The following is a 25,509-nucleotide window of genomic DNA, read 5'->3' as shown; positions in this document are numbered from 1 at the left end:
CGAGAGGGGAGAGTGTTGTCCACGTACCCTCGTAGACCGAAAGCGGAAGCGTTAACACAACGCGGTTGATGTAGTCGTACGCCTTCACGATCCGACCGATCAAGTACCGAACGCACGGCACCTCCGAGTTCAGCACACGTTCAGCTCGATGACGTCCCTCGAACTCCGATCCAGCCGAGTGTTGAGGGAGAGTTTCGTCAGCACGACGGCATGGTGACGATGATGATGTTCTACCGACGCAGGGCTTCGCCTAAGCACTGCTACGATTTTGTCGAGGTGTAATATGGTGGAGGGGGGCACCGCACACGGCTAAGAGATCAATGATCAATTGTTGTGTATATGGGGTGCCCCCTGCCCCCGTATATAAAGGATCAAAGGGGGGAGGTGCGGCCAGCCTTGGGGCGCGCCAGGAGGAGTCCTACTCCCACCGGGAGTAGGACTCCCCACCTTTTCCTAGTTGGATTAGGACTTGGGAGGGGGAAAGAGGAGAGGGAGAAGAAGGAAAGGGGGGCGCCGCCCCCTTCTCCTTGTCCTATTCGGACTAGGTGGGAGGGGCACGCGGCCCAGCCCTAGTCGCCTCTCCTCTCTTCCACCTAGGCCCACTAAGGCCCATTATGTTGCCGGGGGGTTCCGGTAACCTCCCGGTACTCCGGTAAAATCCCGATTTCACCCGGAACACTTCCGATATCCAAACATAGGCTTCCAATATATCAATCTTTATGTCTCGACCATTTCGAGACTCCTCGTCATGTGCGTGATCACATCCGGGACTCCGAACAACCTTCGGTACATCAAAACATATAAACTCATAATATAACTGTCATCGAAACGTTAAGCGTGCGGACCCTACGGGTTCGAGAACTATGTAGACATGACCGAGACACGTCTCCGGTCAATAACCAATAGCGGAACCTGGATGCTCATATTGGCTCCCACATATTCTACGAAGATCTTTATCGGTCAGACCGCATAACAACATACGTTGTTCCCTTTGTCATCGGTATGTTACTTGCCCGAGATTCGATCGTCGGTATCTCAATACCTAGTTCAATCTCGTTACCGGCAATTCTCTTTACTCGTTCTGTAATACATCATCTCGCACAAACTCATTAGTTGCAATGCTTGCAAGGCTTAAGTGATGTGCATTACCGAGAGGGCCCAGAGATACCTCTCTGACAATCGGAGTGACAAATCCTAATCTCGAAATACGCCAACCCAATAAGTACCTTCGGAGACACCTGTAGAGCACCTTTATAATCACCCAGTTACGTTGTGATGTTTGGTCGCACACAAAGTGTTCCTTCGGTAAACGGGAGTTGCATAATCTCATAGTCATAGGAACATGTATAAGTCATGAAGAAAGCAATAGCAACATACTAAACGATCGAGTGCTAAGCTAACGGAATGGGTCAAGTCAATCACGTCATTCTCCTAATGATGTGATCCCGTTAATCAAATGACAACTCATGTCAATGGCTAGGAAACATAACCATCTTTGATCAACGAGCTAGTCAAGTAGAGGCATACTAGTGACACTCTGTTTGTCTATGTATTCACACAAGTATTATGTTTCCGGTTAATACAATTCTAGCATGAATAATAAACATTTATCATGATATAAGGAAATAAATAATAACTTTATTATTGCCTCTAGGGCATATTTCCTTCAGTCTCCCACTTGCACTAGAGTCAATAATCTAGATTACACAGTAATGATTCTTACACCCATGGAGCCTTGGTGCTGATCATGTTTTGCTCGTGGAAGAGGCTTAGTCAACGGGTCTGCAACATTCAGATCCGTATGTATCTTGCAAATTTCTATGTCTCCCACCTGGACTAAATCCCGGATGGAATATAAGCGTCTCTTGATGTGCTTGGTTCTCTTGTGAAATCTGGATTCCTTTGCTAAGGCAATTGCACCAGTATTGTCACAAAAGATTTTCATTGGACCCGATGCACTAGGTATGACACCTAGATCGGATATGAACTCCTTCATCCAGACTCCTTCATTTGCTGCTTCCGAAGCAGCTATGTACTCCGCTTCACACGTAGATCCCGCCACGACGCTTTGTTTAGAACTGCACCAACTGACAGCTCCACCATTCAATGTAAACACGTATCTGGTTTGCGATTTAGAATCGTCCGGATCAGTGTCAAAGCTTGCATCGACGTAACCATTTACGATGAGCTCTTTGTCACCTCCATAAACGAGAAACATATCCTTAGTCCTTTTCAGGTATTTCAGGATGTTCTTGACCGCTGTCCAGTGATCCACTCCTGGATTACTTTGGTACCTTCCTGCCAGACTTATAGCAAGGCACACATCAGGTCTGGTACACAGCATTGCATACATGATAGAGCCTATGGCTGAAGCATAGGGAACATCTTTCCTCTTCTCTCTATCTTCTGCAGTGGTCGGGCATTGAGTCTTACTCAACTTCACACCTTGTAACACAGGCAAGAACCCTTTCTTTGCTTGATCCATTTTGAACTTCTTCAAAACTTTGTCAAGGTATGTGCTTTGTGAAAGTCCAATTAAGCGTCTTGATCTATCTCTATAGATCTTGATGCCCAATATATACGCAGCTTCACCAAGGTCTTTCATTGAAAAACTCTAATTCAAGTATCCCTTTATGCTATCCAGAAATTCTATATCATTTCCAATCAGCAATATGTCATCCACATATAATATCAGAAATGCTACAGAGCTCCCACTCACTTTCTTGTAAATACAGGCTTCTCCAAAAGTCTGTACAAAACCAAATGCTTTGATCACACTATCAAAGCGTTTATTCCAACTCCGAGAGGCTTGCACCAGTCCATAAATGGATCACTGGAGCTTGCACACTTTGTTAGCTCCCTTTGGATCGACAAAACCTTCCGGTTGCATCATATACAACTCTTCTTCCAGAAATCCATTCAGGAATGCAGTTTTGACATCCATTTGCCAAATTTCATAATCATAAAATGCGGCAATTGCTAACATGATTCGGACAGACTTAAGCATCGCTATGGCTGAGAAGGTCTCATCGTAGTCAATCCCTTGAACTTGTCGAAAACCTTTCGCAACAAGTCGAGCTTTATAGACAGTAACATTACCGTCAGCGTCAGTCTTCTTCTTGAAAATCCATTTATTTTCAATGGCTTGCCGATCATCGGGCAAGTCAACCAAAGTCCATACTTTGTTCTCATACATGGATCCCATCTCGGATTTCATGGCCTCAAGCCATTTTGCGGAATCTGGGCTCACCATCGCTTCTTCATAGTTCGTACGTTCGTCATGGTCTAGTAACATAACCTCCAGAACAGGAGTACCGTACCACTCTGGTGCGGATCTTACTCTGGTTGACCTACGAGGTTCAGTAACAACTTGATCTGAAGTTCCATGATCATCATTATTAACTTCCTCACTAATTGGTGTAGGCGTCACAGGAACCTGTTTCTGTGATGAACTATTTTCCAATAAGGGAGCAGGTACTGTTACCTCATCAAGTTCTACTTTCCTCCCACTCACTTCTTTCGAGAGAAACTCCTTCTATAGAAAGGATCCATTCTTAGCAACGAATGTCTTGCCTTCGGATCTGTGATAGAAGGTGTACCCAACAGTCTCCTTTGGGTATCCTATGAAGACACATTTCTCCGATTTAGGTTCGAGCTTATCAGGTTGAAGCTTCTTCACCTAAGCATCGCAGCCCCAAACTTTAAGAAACGACAACTTTGGTTTCTTGCCAAACCACAGTTCATAAGGCGTCGTCTCAACGGATTTCGATGGTGCCCTATTTAACGTGAATGCAGCCGTCTCTAAAGCATAACCCCAAAACGATAGCAGTAAATCAGTAAGAGACATCATAGACCGCACCATATCTAATAAAGTACGATTACGACGTTCAGACACACCATTACGTTGTGGTGTTCCGGGTGGCGTGAGTTGCGAAACTATTCCGCATTGTTTCAAATGTAGACCAAACTCGTAACTCAAATATTCTCCTCCACGATCTGATCGTAGATACTTTATTTTCTTGTTACGATGATTTTCAACTTCACTCTGAAATTCTTTGAACTTTTCAAATGTTTCAGACTTATGTTTCATTAAGTAGATATACCCATATCTGCTTAAATCATCTGTGAAGGTGACAAAATAACGATATCCACCACGAGCCTCAATATTCATCGGACCACATACATCTGTATGTATGATTTCCAACAAATCTGTTGCTCTCTCCATAGTTCCGGAGAACAGCGTTTTAGTCATCTTGCCCATGAGGCACGGTTTGCAAGTACCAAGTGATTCATAATCAAGTGATTCCAAAAGTCCATCAGTATGGAGTTTCTTCATGCGCTTTACACCGATATGACCTAAACGGCAGTGCCACAAATAAGTTGCACTATCATTATCAACTCTGCATCTTTTGGCTTTGACATTATGAATATGTGTATCACTACTATCGAGATTCATTAAAAATAGACCACTCTTCAAGGGTGCATGACCATAAAAGATATTACTCATATAAATAGAACAACCATTATTCTCTGATTTAAATGAATAACCGTCTCGCACCAAACAAGATCCAGATATAATGTTCATGCTCAACGCTGGCACCAAATAACAATTATTTAGGTCTAATACTAATCCCGAAGGTAGATGTAGAGGTAGCGTGCCGACGGCGATCACATCGACTTTGGAACCGTTTCCCACGCGCATCGTCACCTCGTCCTTGGCCAGTGTTCGCTTAATCCGTAGTCCCTGTTTCGAGTTCCAAATATTAGCAACAGAACCAGTATCAAATACCCAGGTGCTACTGCGAGCTCTAGTAAGGTACACATCAATAACATGTATATCACATATACCTTTGTTCTCCTTGCCATCCTTCTTATCCGCCAAATACTTGGGGCAGTTCCGCTTCCAGTGACCAGTCTGCTTGCAGTAGAAGCACTCAGTCTCAGGCTTAGGTCCAAACTTGGGTTTCTTCTCCTGAACAGCAACTTGCTTGCTGTTCTTCTTGAAGTTCCCCTTCTTCTTCCCTTTGCCCTTTTTCTTGAAACTAGTGGTCTTATTGACCATCAACACTTGATGCTCCTTTTTTGATTTCTACCTCCGCAGCCTTTAGCATTGCGAAGAGCTCGGGAATCGTCTTATCCATCCCTTGCATGTTATAGTTCATCACGAAGCTCTTGTAGCTTGGTGGCAGTGATTGAAGAATTCTGCCAATAACACTATCATCCGGAAGATTAACTCCCAGTTGAATCAAGTGATTGTTATACCCAGACATTTTGAGTATATGCTCACTGACAGAACTATTCTCTTCCATCCTGCAGCTGTAGAACTTATTGGAGACTTCATATCTCTCAATCCGGGCATTTGCTTAAAATATTAACTTCAACTCCTGGAACATCTCATATGCTCCATGACGTTCAAAACGTCGTTGAAGACCCGGTTCTAAGCCGTAAATCATGGCACACTGAACTATCGAGTAGTCATCAGCTTTGCTCTGCCAGACATTCATAACATCTGGTGTTGCTCCTGTAGCAGGCCTGGCACCCAGCGGTGCTTCCAGGACGTAATTCTTCTGTGCAGCAATGAGGATAATCCTCAAGTTATGGACCCAGTCCGTGTAATTGCTACCATCATCTTTCAACTTTGCTTTCTCAAGGAACGCATTAAATTCAACGGAACAACAGCACGGGCCATCTATCTACAATCAACATAGACAAGCAAGATACTATCAGGTACTAAGTTCATGATAAATTTAAGTTCAATTAATCATATTACTTAAGAACTCCCACTTAGATAGACATCCCTCTAATCATCTAAGTGATCACGTGATCCAAATCAACTAAACCATAACCGATCATCACGTGAAATGGAGTAGTTTTCAATGGTGAACATCACTATGTTGATCATATCTATTATATGATTCACGCTCGACCTTTCGGTCTCAGTGTTCCGAGGCCATATCTGCATATGCTAGGCTTGTCAAGTTTAACCTGAGTATTCTGCGTGTGCAAAACTGGCTTGCACCCGTTGTAGATGGACGTAGAGCTTATCACACCCGATCATCACGTGGTGTCTGGGCACGACGAACTTTGGCAACGGTGCATACTCAGGGAGAACACTTTTATCTTGAAATTTAGTGAGAGATCATCTTATAATGCTACCGTCAATCAAAGCAAGATAAGATGCATAAAAGATAAACATCACATGCAATCAATATAAGTGATATGATATGGCCATCATCATCTTGTGCTTGTGATCTCCATCTCCGAAGCACCGTCATGATCCCCATCATCACCGGCGCGACACCTTGATCTCCATCGTAGCATCGTTGTCGTCTCACCAACTATTGCTTCTACGACTATCGCTACCGCTTAGTGATAAAATAAAGCAATTACATGGCGATTGCATTGCATACCATAAAGCGACAACCATATGGCTCCTGCCAGTTGCCGATAACTCGGTTACAAAACATGATCATCTCATACAATAAAATTTAGCATCATGTCTTGACCATATCACATCACAACATGCCCTGCAAAAACAAGTTAGACGTCCTCTACTTTGTTGTTGCAAGTTTTACGTGGCTGCTACTGGGCTTAGCAAGAGCCGTTCTTACCTACGCATCAAAAACCACAACGATAGTTTGTCAAGTTGGTGCTATTTTAACCTTCGCAAGGACCGGGCGTAGCCACACTCGGTTCAACTAAAGTTGGAGAAACTGACACCCGCCAGCCACCTCTGTGCAAAGCACGTCGGAAGAACCAGTCTCGCGTAAGCGTACGCGTAATGTCGGTCCGGGCCGCTTCATCCAACAATACCGCCGAACCAAAGTATGACATGCTGGTAAGCAGTATGACTTATATCGCCCACAACTCATTTGTGTTCTACTCGTGCATATAACATCAACGCATAAAACCAGGCTCGGATGCCACTGTTGGGGAACGTAGTAATTTCAAAAAAATTCCTACGCACACGCAAGATCATGGTGATGCATAGCAACGAGAGGGGAGAGTGTTGTCCACGTACCCTCGTAGACCGAAAGCGGAAGCGTTAACACAACGCGGTTGATGTAGTCGTACGTCTTCACGATCCGACCGATCAAGTACCGAACGCACGGCACCTCCGAGTTCAGCACACATTCAGCTCGATTGCGTCCCTCGAACTCCGATCCAGCCGAGTGTTGAGGGAGAGTTTCGTCAGCACGACGGCGTGGTGACGATGATGATGTTCTACCGACGCAGGGCTTCGCCTAAGCACTGCTACAATTTTGTCGAGGTGTAATATGGTGGGGGGGGGCACCGCACACGGCTAAGAGATCAATGATCAATTGTTGTGTATATGGGGTGCCCCGCTGCCCCCGTATATAAAGGATCAAAGGGGCGAGGTGCGGCCAGCCTAGGGGCGCGCCAGGAGGAGTCCTACTCCCACCGGGAGTAGGACTCCCCCCCTTTTCCTAGTTGAATTAGGACTTGGGAGGGGGGAAAGAGGAGAGGGAGAAGAAGGAAAGGGGCGGCGCCCCCTTCTCCTTGTCCTATTCGGACTAGGGGGGAGGGGCGCGCGGCCCAGCCCTAGCTGCCTCTCCTCTCTTCCACCTAGGCCCACTAAGGCCCATTATGTTGCCGGGGGGTTCCGGTAACCTCCCGGTACTCCGGTAAAATCCCGATTTCACCCGGAACACTTCCGATGTCCAAACATAGGCTTCCAATATATCAATCTTTATGTCTCGACCATTTCGAGACTCCTCGTCATGTTCATGATCACATCCGGGACTCCGAACAACCTTCGGTACATCAAAACATATAAACTCATAATATAACTGTCATCGAAACGTTAAGCGTGCGGACCCTATGGGTTTGAGAACTATGTAGACATGACCGAGACACGTCTCCGGTCAATAACCAATAGCGGAACCTGGATGCTCATATTGGCTCCCACATATTCTACGAAGGTCTTTATCGGTCAGACCGCATAACAACATACGTTGTTCCCTTTGTCATCGGTATGTTACTTGCCCGAGATTCGATCGTCGGTATCTCAATACCTAGTTCAATCTCGTTACCGGCAAGTCTCTTTACTCGTTCCGTAATACATCATCTCGCAAAAAACTCATTAGTTGCAATGCTTGCAAGGCTTAAGTGATGTGCATTACCGAGAGGGCCCAGAGATACCTCTCCGACAATCGGAGTGACAAATCCTAATCTCGAAATACGCCAACCCAACAAGTACCTTCGGAGACACCTGTAGAGCACCTTTATAATCACCCAGTTACGTTGTGACGTTTGGTCGCACACAAAGCGTTCCTCCGGTAAACGGGAGTTGCATAATCTCATAGTCATAGGAACATGTATAAGTCATGAAGAAAGCAATAGCAACATACTAAACGATCGAGTGCTAAGCTAACAGAATGGGTCAAGTCAATCACGTCATTCTCCTAATGATGTGATTCCGTTAATCAAATGACAACTCATGTCAATGGCTAGGAAACATAACCATCTTTGATCAACGAGCTAGTCAAGTAGAGGCATACTAGTGACACTCTGTTTGTCTATGTATTCACACAAGTATTATGTTTCCGGTTAATACAATTCTAGCATGAATAATAAACATTTATCATGATATAAGGAAATAAATAATAACTTTATTATTGCCTCTAGGGCATATTTCCTTCATGTTGGTGCTATAATGCCCGCCCATATCACTTGAATTTTACACTCATTTATCTATTTTTTTAAATTTAAATGCTATATATGGTACCCAATGGATAGCCATTGGGTACAGGATACCCGGTGGGTATGGTTGGGGTTGGCTTCAATCCCCCGATGGGACACGAAGAATCCAAGTAGCTTGCCTGAGGGAACACCAAACACACACTTCTCCGGGTTGAGCTTCAAGACCGATAAAGATCTTCGTAGAATATGTAGGAACCAATATGAGCATCCAGGTTCCGCTGTTGGTTATTGACCGGAGATATGTCTCGGTCATGTCTACATAGTTATCGAACCTGTAGGGTCCGCACGCTTAACGTTCGATGACGATTTTTATTATGAGTTATGTGATTTGGTGACCGGATGTTGTTCGGAGTCCCGAATGAGATCACGGACATGACAAGGAGTCTCTAAATGGTTGAGAGGTAAATACTAATATATTGGATGATAGTATTCGGACATCGGAAGTGTTTCGGAATGTATCGGGTACATATCGGAGTACCGGGGGGATTACCGGAACCCCAGGGGAAGATATGGGCCATATGGGCCATAGGAGGGAGGCAGGCTAGCTCACAAGGGGTGGCGCGCGCCCCCCCCCCCAAGGGAGGATTCCGAATTGGGCTAGGGGAGGGGGTAGCGCCCCCCTTTCCTTCTCCTTCCCCCTTTCTCCCTCCGATAAAAGGAAGGGGAGGGGGCCGAATCCTACTAGGAGCCCAAGTGGGACTCCTCCCACTTGGGGCGCTCCTAGGGATGGCCTCCTCCCCTCTCCCTCCTTTATATACGTGGGTGGGGGTGCCTCTAACACACATCAATTGTTCCAAGCCGTGTGCGGCACCCCCCTCCACTGTTTACTCCTCCAGTCATATTGCCATAGTGCTTAGGCGAAGCCCTGCACGGATCACTTCACCATCACCGTCACCACGCCATCGTGCTGACGAAACTCTCCCTTGACACTTTGCTGGATCAAGAGTTCGAGGGACGTCGTCGAGCTGAACGTGTGCAGAACTTGGAGGTGTCGTACGTTCGGTGCTTAATCGGTTGAATCGAGAAGACGTTCGACCACATCAAGCGCGTTAAGCTAATGCTTCCGCTTTCGGTCTACGAGGGTACATGGACACACTCTCCCCCTCTCGTTGATATGCATCTCCTAGATAGATCTTGCATGAGCGTAGGAAATTTTTTGAAATTGCATGCTACGTTTCCCAACAATCTTGTGCTGGCATAAAGTGGGACTAATGCCTTTAAGATCATCAAGATTATATCCAATAGCACCACGGTGCTTCCTGAGAGTTTTAAGTAATCTCTTTTCTTCATTCTCTAAAAGGTTAGCATTTATAATAACAGGATATATCTTATTTTCATCAAGATAAGCATATTTCAGTGTATCGGACAGTTTCTTTAATTCAAACACAGATCACTCTTAGGTGGAAGAGGATCTCCCAAAGTTTCAACAAGCAAATTGTGTTTAAGGATAGGAGGTTGTCTAAAGAATATTTCATCTATTTCATTTCTCTCCTTCATATGCATATCATTTTCATGTTCTAGCAGATATTGTTCTAGAGGAACACTAGGGGGAATAGCAATAGAAGCAAGACCAATAATTTCATCTTTATTAGGAAATTCTTTATCATAAGTTTGTCTATGGAACTTAGAAAAATTAAATTCATGCGAAACATCACAAAAATTAACACTACCCGTTTCCCTAGTACAATCAATCTTAGCATTAACCGTATTCAAGAAGGGTCTACCAAATATAATGGGACAAAAATCACCTTGTGGTGATCCAAGAACTAAAAAATCAGTAGGGTATTTAACCTTACCACACAAGACTTCAACATCTCCAACAATTCCAGGTGGTGAAATAGTATCTCTATTTGCAAGCTTAATAGTAACATCAATATATTCTATCTCAGCAGGTGCAATATCATTCATGACTTCTTCATATAAACTAAATGGAATAGCACTTATGCTAGCACTCATATCACATAAACCATGATAACAATGATCTCCAATTTTAACAGAAACAACAAGCATGCCAACAATAGGTTTTTTTAGCAGATGTATCGTGCTTAGCAATCCTAGTTGCTTCCTCACAGAAATATATGACATGTTCATCAATATTATCAACCAAAAGATCTTTGATCATTGCAACGTTAGGTTCCACTCTAATTTGTTCAGAGGGTTTAAGTGATTTAGCATTACTCTTATTAACCATAGTTGTAGCTTTAGCATGTTCTTTAATCCTACAGGGAAAGGAGGTTTCTCAATATAAGAAGTAGGCATAACTGGATCAACATTATAAATGATTGTTTCATCATTAGCTATAACAGATTCCTCACAATTTTCTTAAATAGGTGGATGAAATTTAAACCACTTCTCCATAGGGAGATCAACATGAGCAGAAAATGATTCACAAAAGGTAGCTGATATCTCAGAGCAACATTAGGTTCCACTCTAATTTGTTTAGAGTACTAAAGTTATGAAAAGCACCTATTCCCATAAAGATTTAACACAAACAAACTCAAGATTTATACCTGACTCTTTACCTTTGTCGATTTCCCAATCTTCAGAGTTGGTTTAATTTTTTCCATAAGATCCCATTGGAATTCAATAGTTTCCTTCATAAAGGGACCAGTAGAAGAAGTATCGAGCATGGATTGATCATTATGAGAAAGTCGAGCATAAAAGTTTTGAATAATTATCTCTCTTGAGAGCTCATGACTGGGGCATGTGTGCATCATATATTTAAGCCTCCACCAAGCTTGAGCGATACTTTCTCCTTAATGAGGCCAAAAAATTATATATGTAATTCCGATCACAATGAACCAAATGCATAGGATAAAACTTTTGATGAAATTCTAGCTTCAACCGGTTCCAATCCCATGTTCCAGTATCATCCAATAGCCTATACCATGTCAATGCATTTTCCCCCAAAGATAAAAGGAATACCTTCTTCTTAACTCCATCCTAGGATAAACCTGCAAGCTTAAAAAATCCACAAATTTTATCTATATATATCAAGTGCATATCAGGATGTACTGTTCCATCATAGGATTAGCTAGCAATTTCTCCAACATACCCGAAGGAATCTCATAATAAATATTTTCAGTAGGTTCAGTAGGTTGTGGGGCAATTCTTATTGATTCCGGTCGAGGTGAAGATACCTTGACAAGCCGCTTCACTCCCCGGCAACGGTGCCAGAAAAGAGTCTTGATGACCCACATAATAAAAATGTTTCCTTACCAAAGGCGCTTCACTCCCCGGCAACGGTGCCAGAAAAGAGTCTTGATGACCCACAAGTATAGGCGATCAATCCTAGTCCTTTCGATAAGTAATACTGTCGAACCCAACGAGGAGCAGAAGGAAATGATAAGCGGTTTGCGGCAAGGTATTCTTTGCAAGTACTAAAAGTAGCGGTAATAGATAGTTTTGTAGCAAGGCAATTCGTAACAAGTAACAAGTAGCAATGGTAACAAAGTGCAGCAAGGTGGCCCAATCCTTTTTATAGCAAAGGACAATCCGAAATCTTACAGTAAGCAAAGCGTCCTCGAGGACACATGGAAATTGTCATCTAGTCATGTTCATCATGTTTAGTTGATTCGCGTTCGCTACTTTGATAATTTGATATGTGGGTGGATCGATGCTAGGGTGTGTTCTTACTTGAACAAGCAACCCTCTTATGATTACCCCCTCTCACAAGCATCCGCAACTATGAAAGAAGAATTAAGATAAATATAACTATAGCATGAAACATATGGATCAAAATCAGCCCCTTACGGAATAACGCATAAATTAGGATTTAAGCTTTTGTCACTCTCGCAGCCCATCATCTACTTATTACTCCACAATGCCTTCCCTTAGGCCCAAGTATGGTGATGTGTCATGTAGTCGACGTTCACATCGCACCACTAAAGGAAGAAGAACATACATATCATCAAAATATCGAACGAATATCAACTTCACATGATTACTTATAACAAGACTTCTGTCATGTCCTCAAGAACAAAAATAACTACTCACAAATCATATTCATGTTCAAGATCATAAGTGTATTGAATATGCTTGAGGATCTGAACATTTAATCTTCCATCAAATAAACCAACTAGCATCAACTACAAGACATAATCAACACTACTAGCAACTCACAGATACCAATCTGAGGTTTTGGGACAAATATTGAATACAAGAGATGAACTAGGGTTTTAGAGGAGATGGTGTTGGTGAAGATGTTGATGAAGATTGGTCCTCGCATGATGAGAGGATTGTTGGTGATGTCGATGGCTTTGATTTCCCCCTCCCAGAGGAAAGTTTTCCCGGCAGGATCGCTTCGCCGGAGAGCAAAAGTGCTCCTTCCCAGGTTCCGCCTCGAGACGGCTGTGTTTCGTTCCGGAAGTCTTCTCTTTTTTTCCTATGGCAAATAGCCTCATATAGCAGAAGATGGGCACCGGAGGCCTGCTGTGGGGGGGGGGGCACGAGCTCATAGGGCGCGCCCCCTGAGCTCGTCGCTCTCTGGTGGCCCCCCTTCTAGTGTTTCTTCCGCCAATATTTTGTATATATTCCAAAATAATTCTCCGTAAATTTTCAGGCCATTTGGAGTTGTGTAGAATATCTATCTCTGCTGTAGCTTTTTCAGGTCCAGAATTCCAGCTGCCGGCAATCTCCCTCTTCATGTGAAACTTGCAAAATAAGAGAGAAAAGGCATTAGAATAGCATCATAAAGTGAAATAATGACCAAAAACATAATAAATAACAGTAGAAAAGACATGATGTGAAATGGACGTATCAAATGTGCACATGTTGATCTCAAAGTTGTCGATGCATCTCAAAAAAGTTGGCAACATGCTCCGCATCTTGTTCCAGGAGCGAACCTAAACCCTGGACTTCCCAAAATAAATGTGTGCAGGCAGCCCCTTCGCTCTCATCCTCCACAATCATGTTGTGCAAGATTACACAACATGTCATGAGCTGTCAGCGTGACTCCGGTTTGCAGATCATTGGAGCTCCACAAACAATACCATAATGAACTTGGCGCACTCCGAATGCCCTCTTCACATCCTTTCTAGCACCTTCTTGCATTTTTGCAAAGAGATATTTGTTTCTTGCCATGGTGATCGAATATAGTCTTCACAAACGCCGTCCATTGAGGATAGATATCATCAGCAAGGTAGTACCCCATGTTGTAGTTGTGCCTATTGACGATGTAGTTGCACGCTGGAGTTTCCCCATCAAAAAGTCGCTTGAACAAAGGAGATCGTTGGAGCACATTTATGTCATTGTTAGAACCATACGTGCCAAATAAAGTCTACCAAATTCGCATGTCCTTCGATGACACTGTTTCAAGTATGATGGTGGCCTTTTTGGTGTGACCTCGGTAATATTGTGCATACCTTTGGCAGTTCTTCCATTGCCAATGTATGCAATCAACTGAGCCAAGCATACCTGGAAAACCTCTTGTCGCTCCAATTGTCGGCAACCCTTATGTGTCCTCGACATTTGGTTCTCTCAGGTACTCCGCTCCGAACACCTTCACCACGGTGCGTACAAATTGCACCATGGTATTCAGGCATGTGGTCTATCCTATCTGGATTTCAGCATCAATGGCATCTACGGCCTTGCCATAAGCAAGCATCCTGATAGCAGCCGTGCATTTCTGCAGAGGTGAGAAGGAAAGTTGTCACAACAGTCCTTCTTCAGATTGAAGTAGTCATCAACCTCCTCCATGGCATTCACTACAAGCAAGAACAAATCTCTGCTCATCAGGAAGCGACGTCGAAAGGAGCCTCTGTGGTAAGTTGGGTCCGGTTTGAAGTAGTCCTTGTAGAGAAGTTTTGTGCCAGCGATCCTATTCCAGGGAGCTACTCTCTGCCCTTTATTGAATCCTTGAAGTTTTAGCAGATGCTCCTCTAGCTTCTTCAATTCTTTTTGGATGTTGATCATCATCATCATCATCGTCACTTTGGCATCTTGGCCGTCCGAATCTGACGAATCAATGAACTCTTTGTATATGAATTGGTCAAGGTCCTTGTTTCCATACTCATCGTCCAATGTCGGATCCATCGTTGACCTACAAATGAGCAAAAATGAGAAAAATTGCTCGGGCATTTTATCAAACACATACAGTGTGAGGTGTTTGTCTGGAGGAGTTATAAGTATCAGGCGGCAACCTTGTTCGATGGCGGCACGGTCCGCGGCGTTGTGGTTTGGATATGACGGTGAAGATAGAGTGGCGGCGGAGATATGGTGGCAGTTGTGTGGATGAGATGGAAAAGAGGATTGAAAGAGGACGGGGCAGGCTAGGCCAAGGACGTCTTGAAGAAATTTGGGCATGGGTCCTCGTCATCGGTCGGACGTGGCTGATACATCCGAACATCCCCATATCCGCCTTACATATGGGTTAGGTATAAGGGTGCTGATCAGCCCAAGCATACAGGACCGATTTGAGGTGTGTAGATGAGTGGGAAAAAAAATTGATGCTCTAACGAAGTTTCCGCACTTTGCTCCACCAACATTGACGATCCTTTATCGCCGGCAACTCGCCCTCGTACCACCCGTTGCTTTGTTGCTCGTCGATTATGGGGCTCCACCTTGCCATCCACCTCCGGTGTTGCTGTGAATCGACCATGACGAGCGAACAAAGCAAGGGACATTGAGCAAACGCTCCTTCATTAAATCCATGTCGCCACTGAGGTCTAGAATAGGCCATATCAAACCATACACATGCACATTTTTGTAGCGAAAAAGAAATGGCAAATCAGGCGAAAAAGAAATGGCAAATTAGGCGCTTTGGCAAAGCAAGGGGGGAAAAAAGCCATACAATGCAGACATCGTCACGTCTTTTTAACTCTATAGTTTGGCTATTTAATAAAGGCAATTATTTTATCTCTATGTACAAATCCCACAATGGCACCATGAAGCTGATGTAAAAAAAAAAAGAGAAAAATTTCCTGGACAGCGAAGTATCGGCAGGGGAGAGCAAAATCTGCACAGGGACGAGTCTACTCAAATCCTTAGTTTACACCAAACAAAAACGTTGCTACTTTCTCCTTCGTAGGATCACCACCAAAATTTCATGCCCAGGTAGGACCTACTTAGCCACAGCCTTGCTATGGCTTGCCGCCACCGCACTCTTGCTGCCACTACCACCGGTTTCTTTATCTGCCGCACGCCGTGCCTTGAAGTCCTCGATGGTTCGGAACTCCTCCCTGAGGAGCCTCTCCAACTCTGCATGCTTATTGATGGGGCTGCTATCCTGTTTTCGGAAATGATGAAATGCCCTGATCCAGAAGAAGAAAAGTCAGCGACAATGTATGACAAGCAGATAACTGCAAGTTTGACGATGCAAAAAGCCAAAATTGTCGTAAATTTATATCTTGTAATTGCACTTTTCAGGGTTCCCTTCATAAGAATTAAAGGGAACACCTATGATATATCAAGTTCGAATTATACAGTTCACACCAGTTTCCATGTAGCAATTTTTAGCAACTATAACATGTGCACGGATAACTGTAAGGTCGTAAATATTGAACTTTGCAACTGATTGTTCATTCACCAATGTTAAACATAGATCCATGCCAATAATATCAGCAAAGGAGAATGTGATGTTGCACTTCATTATCATTTTTTTTCTAGTGTTACACTTATTCGAATGCAATGCTATTGCATACGCTTTGCATTTGAAGAGGGAGGGGGGGGGGGGGGGGGGGGGGGGTTAAGGAGTATTAGTATTTTCCTTGTACCCCAAATCTTGTGTGTGTGTGTATATATATGCCCCTTGGGCTAGGCAATAGAGATAAGATGCATCCATAACACCATGCACCACTATTTTTTAAGTCATAAAGATCATTACTACAGACTAGTAACAGAGAAATGTGAACAAACAATAAAGCCGCCAATTACCAGTATTTTTCAAGTCCATAAAGATCGCCCTTGTGGTAGAACTCAAGCGTCAGTTGCTCAAAATCTTCATATACATTCCGTTGGAAGTTTTTTTCCAAACCATAACTGCAAAAAGAATTAGGAGGTAACTGATCTGCTCAATACAGAATGTAATGAATATCAGAAAGGTATTCCTTTTCAAGTTATATATTCCATACCTATAAAATCTGAAGAGACACTCAAGTCCATATCTGTAATTTGCTGCTGCATCATCTACTGCAAAGTTCTTAAAATGCTTGTACATATCTTCATTGAAATTATCTCTCAGATAGTATGACCAAAAACGATAGAGCGAATTCATTTCCTGCACGCCATTGGATGCACAAAATATGAAAGGAATACTGGAACGTATCTTTTAAGGATAGAACAACAGATGGTACAATATCAATCAAAAGACAACTTTCCAACTTCAAATATAATTAGCAAGCAACAAACATTAACGAGACAGGAGACAATTCACCATATTATCGAAAGACAACGAATTAGGAAGGCAATGATTACAGTAGAACATAACTTGACCGGCTTTATACACTACTGTAGTTGTAAACTACTTTTCTTCAGCCAATAGTTATATTGCAAGAAAATATGAGAGGAAGCTGCACCTCGCTCAAACCGATTCCTAACTTCTTACGTTCAGCAACGCATTTATTCTTGAACTTATTGTACCTTCACAAACAAAGAACAATGGCATCACCATGTGAAGCTTAGGATGAATCAATGATATTGATAAATTATTATTTGAAGGGAACTAGAACTTGCAAGCACACCACAAGTTGTTTAGAAACTTACCTTTGTTGCTGGAATTTATTTTTCTCTAGAAGTTGATGGCTAGGGTGCTGAAACGGTGGGAAAGATTTAGGTACTGATCCAATAGGTGAGCTCCCAGTAGGAATTCCATGAGGAGATGAGCTCAGCTTTGAACTCTTATAGCTACTGAACAATAAATAGTCATTCAAATAACCGCAAAATGGGATAAACTGAGGGTAAGGAGGGTTTACTGAAAGAAAACATCCATCAATTATCTAACCTATGATTTTCCGGAGTAGAACCATAGAAATATCCAATTGAATTGCTTGGGGGGCTTTCTGATACACCACCATAGTGAGATCGACTATTGGGACTATTCGCAAAATTACCAGCAAAGAACCTCTGCTTATGTGAGGTATGTGTCTTTCTATTGCCTTTACTTTGCCGCCTACGCGGAATAGGTTGTCCAGCTTCCTCAATGCCATTAGTTCCGATGCTAACATGGTTCCATTTTGCTCCACCAAATTGTTTAGAATCAACATCTACACTATCGGCCTGGGAGCTCCTTTGATTATTAGTGCGCCGATCATGTACACTCTGATGTCAGGAGTAACACCATAATATTAGCATGAGCAGTTCAAAAATAACATGATTTGAAAAAAGTAATTCTATAATATAAAATGAGAAAAACAGAATGATAAATCTGATAAGATATAGAAGGATTGTCATACATATCATAACAGAACAGGCTTTTGAGATAAAAAGAAAAACACAAGCACAGTGTACACAGAACTCAGCTCAAGTCTTGTCCCAAACCAGCTTGATTCGAACTGGAAGCGCCAGAACAAGTCTTGTCTTCAAATGTTTATTCGAACACTCAACTCAGTTTCAAACGGTTGTCAATTGAGATGTCAAACATGCCAACTAATGCTACAACTGAATGCCATTCCAAAATATGAGATAGAAATTACCAATCCAAAATTAAGACATCACATTCTTAAAGACAACTACAATGATATAACATTGCCTTGTTAAATCTAACTGGGTAGTTTTAACACTAAAATTCAATGGTTAAAAAATGTATTAACAAAAGAACAAATAGTTTGATAAATAAATTATTAATATAGTATGCGATCCTAAAAGGCATTGACTATACCTTGCAAAAAAATAAAACATTAGAAACGGATGAATCGGTTCAATGAATGCTATAGTTACATTTATCACAGAACTGTTAAAATGGACTGGACAACGACAAATACCTAATCAGCACAACTCATCAAAAGTAAGAAGGCTTACATTTTATATGCCTAAATAGACCTCATTTACTTGTATAAAAGTGCATTTGCAATAAGTGTGTCGGAGTCAACAGCAACTCTCAAGACAACACACAGCATATGTGCTAAAATATTTAATTGGCCCCTAGAATGCAAGTGCGACATTGATGAACAATAAACCAAACATATCACCTCATAATAATATAAGGCGTCATTTATTCTTGATGCTTCCTCTGTTGAAAATGCTTGAGATATACTCGAGCAACTTTTGTCATCCTTTTCTGATCTAGTATCCTGTGAGGTGGAAAAATGAAACAAGATCTTAATGCAGTATTACAAAATAATACTTGCTTAATGTTAGATCATTTATCGATTCCAGGAGATAACAAAACAACATAAAATAGAGAGGAGTTCAAACAACATAAGAAAATTGAAACTATGGTTGTGCAATCAGAACTTCAGATGCACAATGAAGGGACGCCGGAAGTCATGCTACTATACTAATCACGGATTAGCAGTTGCTATAGGAAAGCTATGATAATTTACTATTCACCTGCTAGCTATTCTTCTCACAACTAAGCCCCATGGTAGTACTGCTTCCGTATCAAAATATAAGACTTTTTTTTTACACTACCGTAGTGTCACAAAACGTCTTATATTTCAATACAGAGGGAGCATATTTTATTCAGCTTATCAGGTGGGCTGCTTCAGGCTTCCGCTCAAAATAGAGGTCAGGGTAGATGTGCTGATTCCTATGGAATCGACACATGGGAATCCTTTCCTCTGATACAATGTAGCAGGTTCCTTTGGACTGAACGCAGCAAAGGAAAGAGGAAACCATGGAATCCACAATTCCTCTAGAGTCTCCAGAAATCCTGTGAAGAAAACGAGGCCTTAGCTATATGTTGGTATGGCCCTAGTTAACCCACCGATTAATGGCCGGCCCATAAATTCAATTAATCGGCCAATTCACTGATTAATCCCTACTCCCCTGCCAACCAAGCAGCTACCAGTTACCAATAACCCAAAAATTTCTTATTGAAGTACAAACTGTTTGACTTTGTAATACATAAGTACAGCAAAGTGCTACAAAGTAAGTTCATCAACTTATTGGTTTATGGTTCATCCTTCATAGTGAAGCACTGACAGAGTGATGCATTAGAATGGCATGAAACTAGGGAAGTAAAGGGAACATATCAGGAGCGTAGAATATCTTGAAACCCAACCTGTGTAACAATTATTAGCCGATTCACTTCTTGGTCATCAACAAAAAAATCGTCATCCTCATCATCGACCCTGCTTGAAATAAACATATTGCAAAAGATCATCAATTTCACGCACACAATTCATACGCTATACAGGTACATAAGAGATGATGCATCACGTGAGCAACACACGAGTACAAAATAATATCAAAATGATCTGTTGATCTTCTGAAAAGACACCAAGTCTAGGACTCCAAATATGAAAGTTCAACCATTAACGCAAGTATATTCAGAACAGAACATTTTAACTGCTGGGGAAAATTATATAAATGCAACTGAACTACACTATTCGCATTAATGCGCCATCACGACATTAAAATCTATCATCTAATATTTATTTAGTTCAATCTAAAATTGCTTGCAGCTTAGTCAATTAAAGGTTGGCGACTTTACCTTCGATTTTCACAGGCCAGAGTAACATATATTTTGTTACCATAGATCAATAAAATAGAAGCACGACTATAGCAAGTCATCTACTCTCACAAAGGCATGTGATACACTACTGTTATTATAACTGGACGCTTACATAAATTTAAATTGTTGCTTAGATGGCAACATACATTAAACAATCATAATGCACGAAATGAAATCACAGATTGTATACCATTTAAAGTTCACCTTTTGTGTGAATAGACATCATCACGTGAATGTTCTGCGTGTTCCAATTCCAATTCCTCATCAAGCATGAATGTGCTTTGATCCCCACTGAAGCTAGGGGAGTTACTTGGCAAATCCTTACGGAAACCACTTTCGCTTTGAGAATCAGGTACTTTCATCTTTGTGTTTACTTTCCGAACTTTAACATCACTAGTTCTAACAGCAGCTTCTTGTGTGCGTGAATTACCAGAGAATGTGGAAATGCTCTTAGGCTTTCCGCCAATAGTCATGGCAGACAAGCCTTTATTCAATGAACAGCTATGTGCATCATTAGGTAGCTCTTCATCTGGAACTATTGCCTCAATAGCAGCACCATCTATGTTGCATTTATCATCTTGAGAGTGAGGATGCTTCTTTTGGTCTGAAGAGAAAGAATCATCCTTATTTGAGAAGCCGCCAGTATTGCTCTCACCCATAATATTATCCATACTGGCAGTAGATGATGGACTCTGAACAGATGTTGCCCCAGAAGAACAAACCCATTTTGACCAGTCAGAGCGCCTTCTTATCTTGTCATCCTGGTAACAGGAAAGTAGCATCAGACAAGCCAAATTCCAAACTCAACAAGGGATATAAACAGTAACAGTTCAAACAAACATGGCTACCTGAACTTCTACAAGACTTGAGCTTGCCAATACATCTCCTATCAGATGGACATCCATTGTAATTCTCTTCAGCTGCAAATGAGCCCATGCAAAAACAACCAGTTTTCATAACAAAGTAAAGAAACAAAAATATGATATCTGAAAAAGCAAAATATACATAAGAGGGCGTACTCTATTGAAGTCTGCAACTTTTGAAATTGGAACCCAGCCATGTTCATCCATTAAAGATTTCAAGAAATTATCTCGCTCCAGATTAGTATCACTGGAAAAATGCCATAATGAGTCAACAAAATTGTAGAGTACTAGAGTACATGTCAAAAGTACGTTCACCCATCCATGATGTATATCACATAGGTGCAAGATTCATTTATTTAGAGTGTAGCAGTGACGCCTGTATGTATAATGTATAATGTATAATGACAACGCAACTGTCTGTCAAAGAAAACAAGACTTCATATGGCATTCTGAAAGGCGACATACATACACCGAAACTAAATTACTTAGCAGACACATTAAAATTATATAAAAACCTTATCAGCACATTGCTAAACTCATAAGCCTATTTCTCTGTGCCATGCTTCCTTTGGGGGGAAACCCATGATAGAATAAACAGAAGAAAATAATTACCTACCTAAAATAGTACTCCACTTGAGCTAATATTTTAGCTCTTAGCTCAGTCGCTTCAGGCGATAAAACAGGTTGGGGGGCTGGTTGGTTTTGGACAAAACGAGGTGGACCTCTCATTGCCTCCATGGGTGGAGCAGGCATGTAATAATACATGGGAGGCATAGGCCCTGAGGTAAAAACATTCTCAAACATTAGATCATCAAAAGCTTCAGCATACGAGATACAAAAGGAGATGTTGTTACAGTGAGTACAGCATTACCAGGGTATGATGGTCCATTGAGGTACCCAAGAGTAGGGGGCAGATGTGCCATTGGTCTGACAAAAGCTCTTGGCCCAACGCCATGTGGCATACTTGTGTTATCTCTCGTACCAAACGTCTGATGATTTTGCCAAGTGTGATTAAAATGGCCACGGCCTTCAACACTAGAATGTGGTCTAGCACCATGAGTACCAACAGCAGGACGCCAAGCATGATGATCTCCTCTCGTTTGTGGAGGCATTGGCCTGTTACCTTCATTGCCACCAACTTGATCTACCGGAACAAAAGGTGGTGTAGCAGATTCGAATCCAGACTTCCCAACATGTGGGTCATGATTTGGGACCGGAACAGCAAAAGGCTGGTATGGATATTCATGTAGCATCACTGGACTTGGGAGAACAGGGTAAAAAATAGGTTGCCCTGGATGTTGATGATACGGCATTGTGGCAGGGTATGGTGGTGCATCATTTGCACCAGGGGGGCGTCTCTTGGGCCCATTTTTATGGTGTGCTTGGTAATTCTTGTTGGGATTTGCATGGCCATCAAACTTGTGCATACGATTAGGCACCTAAAAGAAGTTGAACCCTTTCCATCAGAATAAATCGGATATGAGTAGTGCTGAAATAATTTATGTAGGAGCTTAGCCAGGAAAACTGAATGCATAGAACAGTGACAGGGTATCCGTTCACAAAGGCTTCAAATGACAACATAAAGTATATTTTGCTTATTTCTAATAAACCATCTGAGAGGAAGGGTATAAATTTCATTTACGTGCATCAGAACAATTCTTGACAATTTCTATAAATGGAACACCATTCAAGAACTTTCTTGGTTGGGCCAGAGCAGATTCAGAAAATCACCCGCTCATACAATTCAACAATTGAATCATGATACAGGCACCGCCGAGATAAATGGGAAGAGCTTACAACTCAGCATGGAGTGGTTCCCAAAAGAAACATCCCATAAAAAAGTCATTATCTAACTACAGGAGGTGCTTCAGTGGTTCAGTTAGGGAACCTTTCAGACAGGGCACATGTGCGACTGCAGTCCAACAATGAATCGTCACAAACACGATGGCTACATCAGTAGATGGTTCAGCTAGGGAACTGTTCAGACAGTGCCAGTATGGTTGCATTCTATAAAAATTCTAAAAACCAGTATGAATGTACCATGACTACATAAGCAGGAGATAAACAAATCCAATTGCAGAATAGAAAGCGAGCACTAATACTAAGACATGCTGAATGTATCATTCAAACTCTATGATTCATCCATCACCTCGACATCAGCCATAGCAATTGGTATTGATATTCTTACCTCGAGAAAAGCAACAGCTTTTGATTGCCATGGGATGTATGACCTACTACCCTAGCAAGTAAAGGTCCAATACGGCAGCAAAAAAAAGGAGACTAACCAGACCAGTTGAGCACAGCCATAAAGTTCATATACTGGTTCTAAAACAGGAAAGCTTTAGTCGTTAGTCGTCACCAACAAAACAATGCATAATCATGAAAAGACCACACCAGTCCCATGAAAAGAAAAGGCAACATATATCTACCAAAACAAAATAAGTAACTTTCAGTTCATTCCTTTACTAGCTACACCAAACGCAAAAATTGACCTGATACCAATATGGTACCATAATCATATTGTGTGGGTCAATGTTCCCGTACTAAAAATGCCTATGAAACAAGTTATGAGAGTACATAAACATGGTATAATCTGAGCAAACATATCTCCACACCAACGCCATATTATACCTGTGATGGAGATGGAGGCGCCTGCTGCACCTCGGGCCCCTTTGCCAGGTCGCCGCCGGCAGCATTGCCCGGCAGAGGCTTCCCCGTGGGCTCCGCCACGACCTTTTGCCGCGTCTCCTCCAGCGCGGGCCACGACTCGGCCCCCATGACCGCTGCCTCACCTGCGACAGGCGGCGGCGTGGTCTTCCTCCACGGCGAGGCGGCGGGGCCAGCGCCGCCGCTGGCCCCGCCAACACCCGGATCCGCAATCACCTCGGGTGCCGCCACGGCCCCGCCGCCCGCATTCGGCTCTTCCATCGCCGACACGGAAACGCCCGCCACCTCAAAATAGGCCGCAGGGAGCACAGCAGTTTAGGACTTCAGACCCGTAGCTTCCGCCGCCGCCGCCGCCGCCGAGAGGACTAGAAACGAACGAGACGGTTTCGGAGAGATATTTGGGGAACTTAGCTTAGCCTAGCCTTAGGCAGTTGTGGGAGCAGCCATGGGGCCGCCGCCGCCGCCGTGGTAGGGAGGGTGGTGTAAGGTTTTGGGTGCGGAGGGTGACTAGGGTTTTGGAGTGCGGAGAGCGAGAGCGACAGGGTGGGGAGGGGGAGAGTGTGCGTGCGTGCGTGGAGCGCGTGAGGTAAGAGAGAGAGAGGAGACGGGCAAAGTTCCGCTAACGATGGGGACCTGCGGGGGGTGGGGATTTGTTTGGGAAAGATTTTATCCGGATTCGGGGGTGGATGGGTTCAGGCCCAGGTGAGGTGACGGGGACTGACTTGAGGGGACACCAACCCTGGGAAAGAGAGGGGGATGGCTGCCTGACAGACGGCCGCTGCCACGCTGTGTGATGAGCTCTCGGGCGGACTATTCAACAGATGTATTTTTTATTTTAGTTTTATTTATTTTCTGCTAAAAAACAAATGTATTTTTTATGCGACGTCTAGGGTTCCACCAAGTGTCTGTGATTAATCTCGCGTGCGTCTCCCCCTCAGCCACACGGACTCGGGCTGAGAGAGGAGATAGTCACACTATCTAGCCGGCCTTGGTTTTAGGGTTTGTGTGGGCCTGTTGAGACTTCAATGAAATGTTAGGGCCATGGAGGGATCAAGATCACAGTTGTCGGCGTACAGCACGATGTCGACATGAAAATCAACAGGAATTGAGGAGATGATTGGCAAGCTAATCATCCATGAGATGGAGGGCGATGATTGACAGGCGCGTAAAACCATCAGTACCCTCGGTAGGGTGGCGAGCGCAGCAGAAACTACAAAATGGAGGTCACACGAGGAAGTTACCCAGTTTCGGGCCTCCTTAGAGGAGTAACATCCTACGTCCTTCTTCTAGTTTGTATTCATGGTGGAGTACCCCATACGAGGGTTACAATGGGGGATGATATGTGACTACCAAGAGTATGTTTCTAACAAAGTAGATGGGAATAGCTAGCCCTAGCCCCACCTTGGTGACGAGGGCTAGAGTTTTACATATGATAGATCCAATCTGGCCGCCGTCATCTTGACTTGTATGCCAAGATGCTCGCATGATGATTATCAGGGCTTCGGGGCTCCCTCCTATGGTTAGACCTTCGCCAAGCTTTATGGGCCCCGAGACAGGCCTACTGTCGGGCTCCGTGCAAAGAGGCCGACCTCATGTGTTATACCGTCGGTAGCCCTCAACTTTGTCCAGAGTTAGAATATCTCT

The 25,509-nt window shown here is 43.0% G+C and overlaps 1 protein-coding gene across 2 annotated transcripts; it reads right to left on the bottom strand.

Annotated features, from left to right (window-relative positions):
* Positions 1 to 15,534: 15,534 nt before the first annotated feature.
* Positions 15,535 to 24,537, bottom strand: LOC109771654 (la-related protein 1A). Of its 2 annotated transcripts, none has more exons than XM_073510248.1 (14): positions 23,830 to 24,537; positions 22,070 to 22,637; positions 21,815 to 21,977; positions 21,355 to 21,445; positions 21,184 to 21,255; positions 20,540 to 21,096; positions 19,883 to 19,952; positions 18,849 to 18,950; positions 17,663 to 17,979; positions 17,425 to 17,568; positions 17,238 to 17,301; positions 16,794 to 16,939; positions 16,597 to 16,701; positions 15,535 to 15,974 (listed from the first exon to the last, which is right to left on the bottom strand). In XM_073510248.1, exons 1-14 carry the CDS (start codon positions 24,124 to 24,126, stop codon positions 15,785 to 15,787), a joined length of 2,886 nt encoding a protein of 961 aa, XP_073366349.1. In that variant the 5' UTR covers positions 24,127 to 24,537; the 3' UTR covers positions 15,535 to 15,784. The 2 variants fall into 2 exon arrangements, with proteins under 2 accessions (XP_073366349.1, XP_020185952.3); XM_020330363.4 differs by having other exon boundaries at positions 17,425 to 17,565; positions 23,830 to 24,499.
* Between the last annotated feature and the right edge of the window lie 972 nt (positions 24,538 to 25,509).

Source organism: Aegilops tauschii, chromosome 3 (assembly GCF_002575655.3).
Source record: "Aegilops tauschii subsp. strangulata cultivar AL8/78 chromosome 3, Aet v6.0, whole genome shotgun sequence".
Taxonomy (NCBI): Eukaryota; Viridiplantae; Streptophyta; class Magnoliopsida; order Poales; family Poaceae; genus Aegilops; species Aegilops tauschii.
Note: the sequence above shows the minus strand (reverse complement) of the source record. Positions and strands in the feature narration are given on the sequence as shown.

Coding starts and splice junctions, on each gene's coding strand:
- LOC109771654 (XM_073510248.1), bottom strand. CDS start 24,126: ATGGAAGAGCCGAATGCGGGCGGCGGGGCCGTGGCGGCACCCGAGGTG. Junction 21,256..21,354: donor AAGTTGCAGACTTCAATAGA/GTACGCCCTCTT, acceptor GCTCATTTGCAG/CTGAAGAGAATTACAATGGA. Junction 21,097..21,183: donor CAAGTCTTGTAGAAGTTCAG/GTAGCCATGTTT, acceptor TCCTGTTACCAG/GATGACAAGATAAGAAGGCG.